At 47.1% G+C, this 16,106-nt stretch overlaps 1 protein-coding gene across 1 annotated transcript in view; it reads left to right on the forward strand.

Annotated features, from left to right (window-relative positions):
- The first annotated feature begins 740 nt into the window (after nt 1–740).
- The window catches only part of syndig1l (synapse differentiation inducing 1-like), a 102,613-nt gene continuing 87,247 nt past the window's right edge, over nt 741–16,106 (forward strand). Inside the window, exon 1 of the mRNA XM_078233212.1 lies at nt 741–1,178. Coding sequence (XP_078089338.1) covers nt 741–1,178 — 438 coding nt within the window. The remainder of the gene's footprint in view (nt 1,179–16,106) is intronic.

The raw sequence follows: 16,106 nt of genomic DNA on the forward strand, positions 1-16,106 counted from the left end.
CTTACGATTGGCCAACCTTAGACATTGGGACGACACCGAGGGCGGCACGGTGGCACAGTGGTTAGCACTGCTGCCTCACAGCGACAGGGACCCAGGTTTGATTCCCGGTTTGGGTCACTGTCTGTGCGGAGTCTGCACATTCTCCCCGTGTCTGCGTCGGTTTCCTCCGGGAGCTCCGATTTCCTCCCACAGTCCGAAAGACGTGTTGGTTAGGTGCACTGGCCATGCTAAATTCTCCCTCAGTGTACCCGAACAGGCGCCGGAGTGTGGCGACTAGGGGATTTTCACAGTAACTTCATTGCAGTGTTAATGTAAGCCTACTTGTCACACTAATAAATCAACTTAAACATTGGGGACATGATTGGCTTGTTTCTGAAGTCATCACTGATCAAAAGAAAGTCTTGTTCAATGAAGGTCAGCAGTTAAAAGTGGATGTATTGGCTGGGTGATGGAGACTGTGATGGCAAAGTGTCACTCGCACCTAAAAAGCTGACATTCTGGGCTGGAAATGAAGGGCATTAGTTTGTCGAATTCTAAGATGTTGGCACAAAGATCAACAAATATAATTTTCTCTCCTTTTCTGCAGGCCTTGGGCCAGTGATCATCCTCACGGCCTAACAGCGCGAAAGGTCAATTAATCGCCTATTTGCCCACTCCTCCCACCCACCCCCCTACCCCCACCCTCCCTCCCTCCCCCCACCCCCCACCCTCCGTCACCCACCTTGCCCTGAGTCGAAATGATGGAAAACCTGACCGAACTTCAGAATCCTCTGCTGGAAAAGAACAATAAGCACGTGCAAAGTGATTATGGTTACCAGGACGATTACAGCGAGCAGCAGCACTACAAGGAGAAGATCCTCAGTTACTTTGTGAACAGTAACCCTGCCAAAAGTAAACCCAAAGGCAACTTCACCCACCAGCTCCTGGATGCCAGCTCGTTGCACCTGGCTGTCGAAGCCTTTTACCGTCCAAACTTTATTTTGTATAAGGACGAGGCGAAGGAGAGCGTAAAGGATTACAGGAACGACAACTGTGAGACGACATTCACGGAGAGGAAGAACTTGACTATTGACTCCCCCGAGCGTTCAGAGTCTAAACTTGTGGACTACGCAGAGAATGATGTTAAAATTCAAACGGTCTCCTATGAGGTGGAGGAAGAGGAATTTCACGACTGTGAGGTAGAGTCACTCTTGTTTTAATAAGTTCTTTTCCCTAAATGTTTTACTGTTGGAACCCACAGCCATATTATTTGATATGTTTATGAATGTTTTTTTAGGGGCAATGATTTTTGCTGGGAGTCCCGGGAGGGATAGTGAAAGAGGGATAATTACATTGGGAGATCCGGAGGATACTCACAGAATTTGAGGGCCCCGTTTATCTATCCGGCAATTGTTTTTAGAGTCACGTCTCGTCTTTCTGATTCATCAAGGACATTTTTTTCCCGGAGATGTTTGGTGCCAAAGTTTAGAGAAAGAGGGAACTGTCAAGTGGCGAGTTTGGTGGCAGTGGGCATTGTATTGGCTGGATGCTTGCGAGGTGGGAAGCCTGCCCCCTCCCTGCCACTGCCCCGATCGAGTCTGGGGTGGGACAGTCTGTAGATAGCCATCCTGCTTCGCCACCCATGTAAGGGGCCCATCCCAAAGGCACTGGTAACATCTAACTGGTATTCATCGAGCGGTGGATAGGACTGCCTACCAGCTTCCAGGGTGCTCCCTCATTTTAAGGCATTCTGCTGATCGAGAGACCTGGCATTGAGGAAAGATGGCCGTGGAGAGCCCACCCCTCTCTCCCCCCCCCCCCCGCCCCACCCCACTTAATCACTCACTTGCACCTGGGACCCAGTGACAACCCTGGGCCTCGAGCAAGTGTAATACCGGTAGCAGCCACTGCCTTCCCAGTAGTGCTGCCAATAAATGAAGAGCTCTGATTTGCTGGTGTTAAGACCCAGGCCGGAAACTCCAAGGTGTTTTATGAATTTAGCCTAGAACCTAAGGCCCAGATTTTACCGGCATGGCTGCCCCGAAATGGGGACGGGCGAGGCTCGCAAAACGGCATTCCCCATTGGCCTCGGACAGGATCTTACGAGCCTCGGGCGGGTGTGGCGGTAAAATTCCAGCCTAAGTTTTAGATTTGAATTTGGCACAGGTGAGCATAAGATGTTTCACTCCAGGTATGATTCAAGTGACCCACTAGGAAGCTTTTATCAAACAAAATTTATTTAAGAACACAGTTAGAATATGACAAAATAAGAATGAGCATAACTCTTACAATTACAAGATTTAAACATGACACAGTATAACTCTTAACAGCTAGCTATCTCTGTTGTTCCAAGATAAAGTGATATGCCACAGACATACCCCCTTCTTCAGAATTAGTTAGCATGAAAACAAGTATGCTCACATGATGCCAAATATCCAGCTTTTTAACACTTCCAAAGAGATCCCAACACCAGTTTGCAGAGAAGGATATATCCTCAAAGCAGAAAAACTTCAGAGAGGTAAACTTAGTCTCTGGTAGTTCCCAATCTCCAGGCTTTAGAGAGGGGAAAGAGACTGATTTCACGTAACTCAAATGCAGCATCAGAAACAACAACACTTAGACAACAGAAACTCCACCTCCACAGGGGGGATAAACACTGATGTCTCTCTCAGCTCCAAGCAGCTTCTGAAAAACAAAACTAAAACTGGACTTCCCTAGGAAAACATTGCAGTGCCCAGTCATATAACCTGACTTGTCAATCACCCCCCCAATCAAGCTCTACTCTGCCACCTCAGGGGAACATGAAAACAACGGAACACTGCATTAGTTCAGATTAAAACGAACATGATGTCAATTTTACTGCTTCAGTAACAATAGAGGACACCTGCTGCAGTCAACATGGTGCCGACAAAATCCCAGGGACTGTTAAAACATCCTGCAGAGCAACGTGATCAAAATACATTTCTTGAAGGCATAGTATCGTCACACTGCCAGCGGGTGAGTGGGACATCTTCCCCCGGGTCCTTGATCCCAGGCAAGGACCGTCACTGCCCAGTTAAGTGCCTGATTAGCGCTTATTCAGCAGGTTTTCCGAGAGTGTGAGGCAAGGCTCTCACTGGCTCTCCAGCCAATGTGTCTCAGGATTATTACTCAATTCTAATCATTTGATGGATTTGCCCAAAAGGGCCGTATTAACATGAATGTTTCATAGAATCATAGAAACCCTACAGTGCAGAAGGAGGCCATTCGGCCCATCGAGTCTGCACCGACCACAATCCCATCCAGGCCCTACCCCCACATATTTTACCCACTAATCCCTCTAACCTACGCATCCCAGGACTCTAAGGGGCAATTTTTTAAACCTGGCCAATTAACCTAACTCGCACATCTTTGGACTGTGGGAGGAAACCGGAGCACCTGGAGGAAACCCACGCAGACACGAGGAGAATGTGCAAACTCCACACAGACAGTGACCCGAGTCGGGAATCGAACCCGGGACCCTGGAGCTGTGAAGCAGCAGTGCTAACCACTGTGCTACCATGCCGCCCAGTGCTAACCACTGTGCTACCGTGCCGTTTCATTCTGATCACCCTCCTAATGCTAATTATATCCCTTTATTAAGTTGTCATTATGTTGCCTCTCGCTTTCGCTCCCACCACACCCACCCCATCATTCTTCCCTATCCATTACAGGGCGTCACGGTGGCACAGTGGTTAGCACTGCTGCCTCACAGCTTTTAACCTGGTGTTGTGAGACTTCTTACTGTGCCTCACAGCGCCAGAACCCGGGTTCAATTCTAGGCTTGGTTCACTGTCTGTGTGGAGTTTGCACGTTCTCCCCATGTCTACGTGGGTTTCCTCCGGGTGTTCTGGTTTCCTCCCACAGTCCATAGATGTGTGGGTTAGGTTGATTGGCCATGCTAAATTGCCCATAGTATTAGGGGGATTAGCAGGGTAAATACTATGGGGATAGGGGCTGGGTGGGATTGTGGTCGATGCAGACTTGATGGGCCAAATGGTCTCCTTCTGGCACTGTAGGGATTCTATGATTCAAACAATATTAGGTTACCACATTTCAGCAAAAGATGACTATTATAAAATTGATGATTTAGTAATAATTGATCATTATAAAAGGTGCTGCAGGAGATTGGATTATGCAATAAACTGAGTTTATGACTCTGGATATGTTAGCTCCATTCCAGCCCAGCCTGATGAATGAAACATCTCCCTGATGGTTGTGAAACCTAGTTTTTCTCTTAGAATGTGCTAAACAAGGAAAGGCTGCAGGCGTATCAGGGCATTTACTTAGAAACTGCTTTATTTATACTATTTACAGTATGTACATAGTGGATTGTACAGAAAAGGCACAGCTCCCCTCGAGGCTATCTGTCTGCTGCCCACAGTAACTGGCACATTACTGCTTGATGTCAGTGCGACATTGCCACGTACCTCATAGATTAGCTGATCCTTTCTGTTAACCCTACAGTTTTGAGGGTGCATGGCTTTATTATGCATGAGGTCGGATATAGAGACTAATAAAAGACCAGGAGGTTAGTGGAGGTAGACTAACTGGAACAGTTTATTAAATGTCTATTCTTTAACACACTCAGTACCAAGACTGGCGAGGCAAGCCCCACCCAGAGTGGAGTCACGGGTCACCTGAGCCGTTCCCTTAAAGGGGCATGCTCCAACATATGTAACAGTCTTGCACTCAGGAACAGCCTATAAATGATGAATCTTACTCCAAACAGATAGAGATAAGGCAAGAAAATGCTGGACTCAGCAGGTCCAGCAGCTGCGAGTGGGAAATAGTGTTAACTTTTCAGGCAGATGATCTTTGGTCTGGTCTGGGAAAAGCTGGAAATGTAATAGATTTAGAGCAAGAAGTGAATGGGACAATGAGGCCTGTGATAGGGTGAAAGATGGGAGAGAAATGGGAGGGAAAGGGCAGCACAGTGGTTAGCACTGCTGCCTCACAGGGATGCGGAGTTCGATTCCCAGCTTGGCTCACTGTCTGTTGCATGGTCTCCCCGGTTTCCTCCCACAGTCCAAAAGACGTGCTGGTTAGATATATTGACCGTTCTAAATTCACCCTCAGTGTACCCAAACAGGTGCCGGAGTGTGGCGACTAGGGGATTTTCACAGTAACTTCATTGCAGTGTTAATGTAAGCCTACGTGTGAAACTAATAAATAAACTTAAAGATTCAATGACAGAAGAGTTTGGACCTGAGTGCGGAAGGAAATTGAGAACACCCGAAGGTGTACAACCATAGAAAAGTGACAGCACAGAGGGAGGCCATTCGATCCATCTTGTTCATGCCAGCCCGCGGACACCCAGGTGCCCTTTCTAATCCCACCTTCCTGCACCCAGCCCATAGTCCTGTAGCTTTCAGCACTTAAGGTGCAGATCCAGGTTCATTTTAACAGAGTTTGTCTCTGCCTCCACCACCATTTCGGGCAATGAATTCCAGACACTTAGCACCCTCTGCGTAAAATAAAAGTTCATCCTCATGTCCCCACTACACCTTCCATCATTTATCACCCCTGGTTCTAGAATTCTCCGCCAAGGGAAACAATTTTATCCTGTCCACTCTCTCTCTTCCCCTCATCCGTCAGAGCGAAGAGAATTTCTTCAATCCGCTTTCAGAATGTTAAGTAGCCTCAATCTGACCAGTCTGACCACCTGACTGACTGTCTCAGTAAATATTTTCCAATTAAACTTCTTAACTGCCTCCCTGCACTCATTCCTTGCTGGTGGAGGGGGAGGGGAGGGTTGCCAACCCTCCAGGATTGGCCTGGATCTCCAGCCATTATAGATCAATCTCCAGGACACTGCTGGGAGAAAAATTATCAGGACGTTCAAAAACCATTGTTTCTTTTTTGTCATTTTTTTTTACCAGATATAAAAATATTGCAAATTGGGAGTGAGTGGGACAAAGGCTGTTAACTGACAGTCAAACATCATGCATTTGGGTATTGAATCTTTTTGCTTTCCAATTGGCTTAGGAAAGCTGCGCGTCATAAGGATGGCTGACAAATGGCGGGGGCGTGGGGGAAAGTCATGTGATGAAACCTCCAGGATTACATTTAATCGCAGTTGGCAACCCTATGAAAGGGGTAAACCGGGATGTTCTCTGTAATGGCTCTACCATACGTCCATCTCTGATCAGGTGACCGCTGGCTGCAAGTTGTGCAAACGTCATTGCGTTGTCACTTATAAAAGGTTGAATCCCTATGGTTTGGGTAAGCACAGTGGTTAGCACTGCTGCCTCACAGCGCCAGGGACCTGGGTTCGATTCCCTGCTTGGGTCGCTGTCTGTGCAGAGTCTGCACATTCTCCCCGTGTCTGCGTGGGTTTCGTCTGGGTGCTCCGCTTTCTTCCCATTGTCCAAAGATGTGCAGGTTAGGTGGATTAGCCATAGTAAATGCGTGGGGTTACGGAGATAGGTAGAGGAGAGGGTGTGGGTGGGATGCTCTTTCAGAGAGTCGGTGCAGACTCGATGGGCCAGGTGGCCTCTTTCTGCACTGTAGGGATTCTGTGGTTGAGTAGCTTTGATCCCGGCTTTGGCACCAGGAGCTGTGATGGGAAACTTCAGAGAAGCAGAAGGTCCATCGGTGAACAGCAACGGGGGCAGATCGGAAACGGGATAAAGTGCCAAGCCGTTTCACCCAGCCTATGCGCAGTAGTGCTCTGAAAATATGTCACCCATTCTGGGAGACAGTGGAAAAATCTGAGAGAGAGTTTGCAAACCAAAATCCCGTTTCTGAGAACTCCATTAAACTGATCTGACAAGCCTCTCTTGTATAACGCTTTCTGTAAAATGTTAATAGGTTGTGTACATAAGTGGGAAGCATCGGCCTAGTGGCATTATAGCTATTAATCCAGAAACTCGGCTAATGTTCTGGGGACCAGGGTTCGAATCCCGTCACAGCAAATGGGGGAATTTGAATTCAATAAAAAATATCTGGAATTAAGAATCTACTGATGACCATGAAACCATTGTCGATTGTCGGAAAAATTCATCTGGTTCACTAGTGTCCTTTAGGGAAGGAAATCTGCCATCCTTACCTGGTCTGGCCTACATGCGACTCCAGCCCCACAGCAATGTGGTTGACTTTCAACTGCCCTCCAAGGGCAACTAGGGATGGGCAGTAAATGCTGGCCCAGCCATGTCCCACAAATAAAAAAAAACATAGGGTTGACAGCTGTGATTTAATGTATTCGTGCACGGTTCATCACATGACCTGACCTCACACTCCAGCCATTAGTTGACCAGCATATCCATCCCCGTAATGCACTGCCAATTGGAAAATAAAGAGACCAATTGGATGATGCTTGACTTGTCAGACTTTTTACTCCCCATTTTCAAAATTTTTAGGTCTATCGAGAGAAATGTTCAAAGAAAATGACAAAAAGAACAATCTATTTCACATCCAGAGCTGCGCACAGCAGAGTCACGGAGATTGATCTTCAATGGCTGGAGACTCCAGGCCGATCCTGGAGGGTCGGCAACTCTAGTTTACATCAGAGTTGCATATTTTAGAATGGAGAGCGTAAAGAAAGTTGAGAAGTGTTGTGAAGTTGCACATGTATGGTTAAAAAATGTGGTGTTTGACAAATGTAAATCGTGAAAAGAAATGCTAAAACCAAAAGAAGAAATCATATAGCATCGTCTCTTTAAAAAGCAGGTGTCTTTCTGCGTGAATTTTAAATTGCAGAGAGTAGGCGGCAACATTTGTATCAAAGCCGAGTAGTCAGTGTTCCAACCTAATAAAACAGGCTTTTGAATTGGACCAATGAGTTTAAAGCAAACACGCAGAGACACAGAACCAATGGAATTCAAATGTGAGGGTTGTTGACAGCCTCAAGCCATTCAGTTCGCAGGGATACTGTGAGGTAATTCCAGGTATATAAACGCAGACAAGGGGGGATAATGGTCAGAGTGTTCTTGCCACCTCGGAAGGAGGGAAGGAAAGGCTCTCATGTAAATCCTGCAGTTTCATGTATGTCTTCATCAAATCACCATCTAAATAGAACATACAACATAGAACAGTACAGCACAGAACAGGCCCTTCGGCCCACGATGTTGTGCTGAGCTTTATCTGAAACCAAGATCAAGCTATCCCACTCCCTACCATCCTGGTGTGCTCCATGTGCCTATCCAATAACCGCTTAAATGTTCCTAAAGTGTCTGACTCCACTATCACTGCAGGCAGTCCATTCCACACCCCAACCACTCTCTGCGTAAAGAACCTACCTCTGATATCCTTTCTATATCTCCCACCACGAACCCTATAGTTATGCCCCCTTGTAATAGCTCCATCCACCCGAGGAAATAGTCTTTGAACGTTCACTCTATCTATCCCCTTCATCATTTTATAAACCTCTGATAAGTCCCCTCTCAACCTCCTCCGCTCCAGAGAGAACAGCCCTAGTTCCCTCAACCTTTCCTCATAAGACCTACCCTCCAAACCAGGCAGCATCCTGGTAAATCTCCTCTGCACTCTTTCCAGCGCTTCCACATCCTTCTTATAGTGAGGTGACCAGAACTGCACACAATATTCCAAATGTGGTCTCACCAAGGTCCTGTACAGTTGCAGTATAACCCCACAGCTCTTAAACTCCAACCCCCTGTTAATAAAAGCTAACACACTATAGGCCTTCTTCACAGCTCTATCCACTTGAGTGGTAACCTTTAGAGATCTGTGGATATGAACCTCAAGATCTCTCTGTTCCTCCACAGTCTTCAGAACCCTACCTTTGACCCTGTAATCCACATTTAAATTAGTCCTACCAAAATGAATCACCTCACATTTGCCATTTTTCAGCCCAGTTTTGCATCCTATCTATGTCTCTTTGCAGCCTACAACAGCCCTCCACCTCATCCACTACTCCACCAATCTTGGTGTCATCAGCAAATTTACTGATCCACCCTTCAGCCCCCTCCTCTAAGTCATTAATAAAAGAGCAGAGGACCAAGCACTGATCCCTGCGGCACTCCGCTAGCAACCTGCCTCCAATCCGAAAATTTTCCATCGACCACCACCCTCTGTCTTCGATCAGACAGCCAGTTACCTATCCAATCGGTCAACTTTCCCTCTATCCCACACCTCCTCACTTTCATCATAAGCCGACCATGGAGAACCTTATCAAACGCCTTACTAAAATCCATGTATATGACATCAACTGCCCTACCTTCATCAACACACTTAGTTACCTCCTCAAAAAATTCTATCAAATTTGTGAGGCACGACTTGCCCTTCACGAATCCGTGCTGACTATCCCGGATTAATCCGCATCTTTCTAAATGGTCGTAAATCCCATCTCTAAGGACCTTTTCCATCAATTTACCAACCACCGAAGTAAGACTAACCGGTCTATAATTACCAGGGTCATTTCTATTCCCTTTCTTAAACAGAGGAACAACATTCGCCATTCTCCAGTCTTCTGGCACCATCCCCGTGGACAGCGAGGACCCAAAGATCAAAGCCAAAGGCTCTGCAATCTCATCCCTTGCCTCCCAAAGAATCCTAGGATACATTTCATCAGGCCCAGGGGACTTATCGACCTTCAGTTTATTCAAAACTGCCAGGACATCCTCCCTCCGAACATCTATTTCCTCCAGCCGATTAGCCTGTAACACCTTCTCTTCCTCAAAAACATGGTCCCTCTCCTTGGTGAACACTGAAGAAAAGTATTCATTCATCACCTCGCCTATCTCTACTAACTCCATACACAAGTTCCCACTACTGTCCTTGACCGGCCCTAACCTCACCCTGGTCATTCTTTTATTCCTCACATAAGAGTAAAAAGCCTTGGGGTTTTCCTTGATCCGACCCACCAAGGACTTCTCGTGTCCCCTCCTAGCTCTCCTAAGCCCCTTTTTCAGTTCATTCCTTGCTAACTTGTAACCCTCAATCGAGCCATCTGAACCTTGTTTCCTCATCCCTACATAAGCTTCCCTCTTCCTTTTCACAAGACATTCCACCTCTTTCGTGAACCATGGTTCCCTCACTCGGCCATTTCCTCCCTGCCTGACAGGGACATACCTATCAAGGACATCCAGTATTTGTTCCTTGAAAAAGTTCCACTTTTCATCAGTTCCTTTATCTGACAGTTTCTGTTCCCAACTTATGCCCCCTAATTCTTGCCTAATCGCATCATAATAAATAGAGAGAGACCAACTCAGAAAGTGTTCCAGACGAGACCATCACTGGAGAAGGTTCATACTTCCTAAAGATGCTTGTTTGTGTATTAGTTGAAACACAGAAACATAGAAGATAGGAGCAGGAGGAGGCCATTCAGCCTTCGAGCCTGCTCCACCATTCATTTAGATTATGGCTGATCATCCAACTCAATAGCCTAATCCTGCTTTTTCCCCATAATCTTTGATCCCATTTGCCCCAAGTGCTATATCCAGGCGCCTCTTGAATACATTCAATGTTTAGGTATCAATTACTTCCTGTGGTAATGAATTCCACAGGCTCACCACTGTTTGGGTGAAGAAATGTCTCACCTCCGTCCTAAATGGTCTACCCTGAATCCTCAGACTGTGACCCCTGGTTCTGGACTCCCCCACCATCGGGAACAACCTCCCTGCATCTACCCTGTCTAGTCCTGTTAGAATTTTATAAGTCTCTATGAGATCCCCCCTCATTCGTCTGAATTCCAGTGAAAACAATCCTAACCTAGTCAATCTCTCCTCATACGACAGTCCCGTCATCCCCAGGAATCAGCCTGGTAAACCTAGTGACTGAACCTAGTGAGAGCAATTGAATTCTGTAATGATTTATTTCCTTATTCCTGAAGGAGTCTTGCAATATTTGAACAGCATTCTATTGGGGTTTTATTCAGTTTGCTAATTGTTTTAATAAGGTTGTCACCAGTTTAAAAATAAAGACCTGTTAATTGTTCATTGTAGAGAGTGTCAGATCCTGCTTTAATTTACCAAAACCCGTTACTTCCTACTACCTCACACACACTCGTACAAGATTACCAGGTGAGGTATATCCCTCTGGGTGGTTCCAAAATCGAACAGGGGGAAAATTCACCTCCGTGTCGGAACAGAAGGAAAGTGTTTTGAACTGCAGAATGTTCCTTTCAAAAGAAGAAAGAGTCCTTCCCAGGAAGGATCAGGGAGGCCATGTATAGTACCGAGGATAATGAACCCATGGTGTCCCGGCCAACATCTATCCCTCAGGCAGCAACATTAAAAGGGCAGGGGATCTGGTCATATCTCTTGATGCTAGAACTGTGCACAAATTGGCTGTCGCATATCCGACGTTGCAACAGCAGTGCTACATCAATAAAGGACTAATTAGCTGTAAAATACCTTGACGACCTAAGCTTGTGAAAGGTGCTATAGAAATGCAATTCATTTCTTCCCTAGATTTGATTTTGCTAATCGGATGGCGGCACTTACTGGCTGCAAAGTTTCCTCATGGCCGGCTGGCTCTGCTCCTTGCCGAGACTGGGTGGCTGTTCCGGGCATGTCGCCGGGACAGCCACATCCGGCATGCTGTGAGGACATTCCAAACGGTTTCTTACAATGCTAGGCCTGAGGCTTCTGGCAATCTGGGGTGAAGATGCTCTCAGAGCCTCGGGTCCCATTCGAAGGAATCCAGGGCCACACTGTGGAGTATTGTGTCACTGAATCGGCTGCCTGGAAGAGGAGATCTTAAACTGAGGCCCCGTGGAGAGATATGTAAAAGGGCAAGCAGTTTTCCTGGCTAACATAAGGGGGAGATGGTGGCATAGTGGTTATGTCACTGAATTAGTAATCCAGAGGCCCAGGCTAATACTCTGGAGACATGGGTTCGAATCCCATCATGGCACGTGGTGGAATTTAAATTCAATGAATAAGATGTGGAATTATCAAGCTGGTCTGGTAGTCATGAAACCATCGTAGGGTGTTATCAAAACTCATCTGACTGCATGCCACCGCCCAACGGTGCGCCACAGTGGTTAGCACTGCTGCCTCACAGCGCCAGGGACCCACGTTCGATTCTTGGCTTGGGTCACTGTCTGTGTGGAGTTTGCACATTCTCCCCGTGTCTGCGTGGGTTTCCTCCGGTGCTCCAGTTTCCTCCCACAGTCCAAAGATATGCGTGTCAGGTAGATTAGCCATGCTAAATTGCCTCTTAGTGTCAGGAGGTCTAGCTAGGATAAATGCTGGGGTTTCGGGGATAGGACCTGGGTAGGATTGTGGTAGGTGCAGACTCAATGGGCCGAATGACCTCCTTCTGCACTGCAGGATTCTATGATTCACTAATGTCCTTTAGTGAAGGAAATCTGACATCCTTGCCTCATCTGGTCTACATTTGTTTCATTAATTTTACGAGATGTATCGCTGGCGAGGCCAGCATTTTCTGCCCATCCCTACTTTTCCTTGAGAAGGTGGTGGTGAGCTGCCTTCTTGAATCACTGCAGTCCCTGTGGTGTAGGTACATCCACAGTGCTGTTAGGGAGGGAGCTCCAGGATTATGACCCAGCGACAGTGAAGAAACAGCAAAATATTTCCAAGTCAGGGTGGTGAGTGACTTGGAGGGAATCTTCCAGATGGTGGTATCCTTCTGTCCCTTCTCCTTCTAGATAATAGTGGTCATGGGTTTGGAAGGTGCTGCCTAAGGAACCTTGGTGAGTTGCTGCAGTGCATCTTGTAGGTGGTACACACTGCTTCCACTGTGCATCAGTGGTGGAGAGAGTGGATGTTTACGGATCTGCCAAGCAAGCGAGCTGCTTTACCCTGGATGGTGTCAAGCTTCTTGAGTGTTGATGGAGCTGCACCCATCCAGGCAAATGGGGAGTATTCCATCACACTCCTGACTTGTGCCTTGTAGATGGTAGGCAGGCTTTGTAGAGTCAGGAGGTGAGTTACTTGGCGTAGGATTCCTAGTCTCTCGCTCAGTTTCTGGTCAATGGTAACCCCCAGGAAGTTGATTGTGGGGGATTCAGCAATTGCAATGCTGATGAATGGTAAGGAACATGTGACACCAAAACCGCAGCGAACTAATTTGGCAAGAGGAGGGGACACAGACTGGAGACACAGCACAATACAGTAAAATAATCAAGTTAGAGGGAGCACAGCTCTCTTAAATTTCAAGAGTAAGGCAAGAAAATCTGCCGCCCTTACCTGGTCTGGCCTATATGTGACTCCAGATCCACAGCAGTGTGGTTGTCTCTTAAATGCCCTCTGAAATGGCCGAGCAAGACATTCATTTTGATGGAAATTGGAGATGGGCAATCTATGCTGGCCTTGCCAGCGATGCCCACATCCCATGAGAAAAAATCCATTGGAATGGCCATCTGGCACATACACACATCCAGATCTAAGCATGTGTAATATAACCAGTAACGTATGAGAAAATAATAACACACAACACATTTTTCACAGCCCCAGCAAAGGGATTTGCAAAGGTTGCCTGGATGGCCCCGCTGAGCAGAATTGCTTTCTCACAGGTGCAATTTAAACTTAATTGGCCAGATTCAGCCAGAACTGCAAAGTGGCTAATTTGCGTTTTTTGGATTTTCTTTTAGAAATTGGGTTCCTTCTACACGGTTGCAAGGTGCCACAATTAAATCTCTTCCTCTTTAGCTGAGGCAGGTGCCTCGCGAGGCGCTGTATGATCACCCCCTCCTCCCCCTCCCCCTCTCCGCGGTGATTGTCCCTTTAAGGACAAGACAGCAGAAGAGTGTCACCTGGTTTGAGGAACCAATTGGGATTGCGAGTGAGTAATCACCCCCAGGGGAGTAGAATCCTCTCTTAGGAAGAAGACATGATGATGCACGTTCCCAGACTTCATCAGGGACACAAGGTATTTACCAACAAGGAAGAGATGTACAGAGGCCCGCAGCACCCCCCCCCCCTCCCCCCTCCCCCACCCCCCCCCTGGGGCGGGGAGGGGGGGGGAGGGGGGGGAGGGGGGGGAGGGGAGGGGGGGGTGCTGCGGGCCTCTGTACATCTCTTCCTTGTTGGTAAATACCTTGTGTCCCTGATGAAGTCTGGGAACGTGCACCATCACCCTCTCGCTCTGGTAGGCAGTCCCTCAGGATTGAGGAAGTCTTGCTTCCACTCTGAGTCCATGGGTTCTGAGATGGCGGCTATGTCCAGTTCACAATCCGCAGGTCTGCCGCACACGGGGCAGATGTTGCTCAAGGGGTTTGCTGGATGAGTCATTTGTAGCTTTCTGAGCTCTGTCTGGCATCTCGTCTGCATGTTCCCAACCAGGTTTCCGAATGTGCTCGGCACATTCCGAATGAATCCTTCTCCCATTTTGACCATGGTTGTGTTTGACACTTCAGAGATGCTTTCACTGATTGCGAAACTCCATAGAATCCCTGTAGTGCAGAAAGAGGCCATTCGGCCCATCGAGTCTGCATCGACCACAATCCCACTCAGCCCCTATCCCTGTCGCCCCACGTATTTACCCTAGTTAGTCCCCCGGACAATAAGGGGCAATTTATCATGGCCAATCCACCTAACCCGCACATTTTTGGACTGTGGGAGGAAACCAGAGCACCCGGAGGAAACCCACACAGACGCAGGGAGAACGTGCAAACTCCACACAGAGAGTGACCCAAGCCGGGAATTGAACCCGGGTCCCTGGCATTGTGAGGCAGTAGTGCTAACCACTGTCCCACCGTGCCACCCCGATGTTATATGATGGAAACACCTCTTGTGTTGCTCACTAAACTAGGTGCAATGGTGAGGTGTAAAGAATTGCTATTTTTGTGCAGTGTTACCTGGTAGGATTTTCATTCCTGTGTTAAGTATATCACTTGTTTCTACATTTAATAATACAAACGCGTTAGCTCCTGAATACAGGAGTTGGGAGGTCTTGTTGAAGTTGCACAAGACATTGGTAAGGCCACACTTGGAATACTGTGTACAGTTCTGGTCATCCTATTATAGAAAGGATATTATTAAACTAGACAGAGTGCAGAAAAGATTTACTAGGAAACTACCGGGGCATGGTGGTTTGAGTTACGAGAGGCTGGATAGACTGGGACCTTTTTCCCTGGAACGTAGAAGGCTTGGGGGTGATCTTATAGAGGTCTATAAAATAATGAGGGGCACAGATCAGCTAGTCAATATCTTTTACGAAAGGTAGGGAAATACTCCTCCAAATGGTCCAATATAAAATAAATCTACAATCAAAATCTGACCGTCATGGTCAAAGTGAACTGCACTCATTCTGAAAGGTTGAACAGGCAGTGGGTGCTTTTCATGAGAAAAGAGAGGGCTTGGGCAGGGTCAGATCGAGGTCTTTAGAAGTAGGAGACGGAGATGGAAACAGGCACATTAGCAACATTTAAGAGGCATCTGGATGGGTGCATGAATAGGGAGGGAATAGAGGGATACGGACCGAGTAAGGGCAGAAGGTTTTTTTTAAAGTTTAGTTAGGACATCATGATCGGCACGGGCTTGGAGGGCTAGAGGGCATAAGCTTAAGGTGAGAGGGAAGAAATACAAAAGGGTCCAGAGAGGCAATTTTTTCACACAGAGGGTAGTGAGTGTCTGGAATGAGCTGCCAGAGGTAGGAGTCGAGGCGGGTACAATTTTGTCTTTGAAAAAGCATTTCGACAGTTGTATGGGTAAGATGGATATAGAGGGATATGGGCCAAACGCGGGCAATTGAGACTAGCTTAGTGGTGAAAAGAGGGGCGGCATGGACAAGTTGGGCCGAAGAGCCTGTTCTGTGCTGTAAACCTCTATGACTGTGCCTTCAACTTGACATTCCAAATCAGTGGGTCAGGATTGGCCCTATCAGAAATTGCTATGCTTATCACTTTCTGTGCGCACAAATCCAGCTGCATCTTTTTCTCTTTATAATGTGTCAGCATTTGTGTGAATCTCATTTTTTTTTTCTCTCGTTTCCCCTGCACCGGCATTAAGACGTTCTGTTCAGCGACTCTGCACCCCACAGCTGGATTCCTAAACCTTTTCGACATTTGTACTAATTAAGTAACTCATTAGCTGATTTTTGAGAGGAGTTAAAGGCTCATGGAGGCACGTGTGCAGTGAGTGGCTGCTGCTTCCCCCATCGCTGCTAATTAAAGTTTTCATTCTCAGGACTCGCACGCGTTTGAGCCATTCAACTGCTGCGAATCCGTTTAGAAGCTCATT

This window comes from Mustelus asterias, chromosome 18, assembly GCF_964213995.1.
Source record: "Mustelus asterias chromosome 18, sMusAst1.hap1.1, whole genome shotgun sequence".
Classification (NCBI taxonomy): domain Eukaryota; kingdom Metazoa; phylum Chordata; class Chondrichthyes; order Carcharhiniformes; family Triakidae; genus Mustelus; species Mustelus asterias.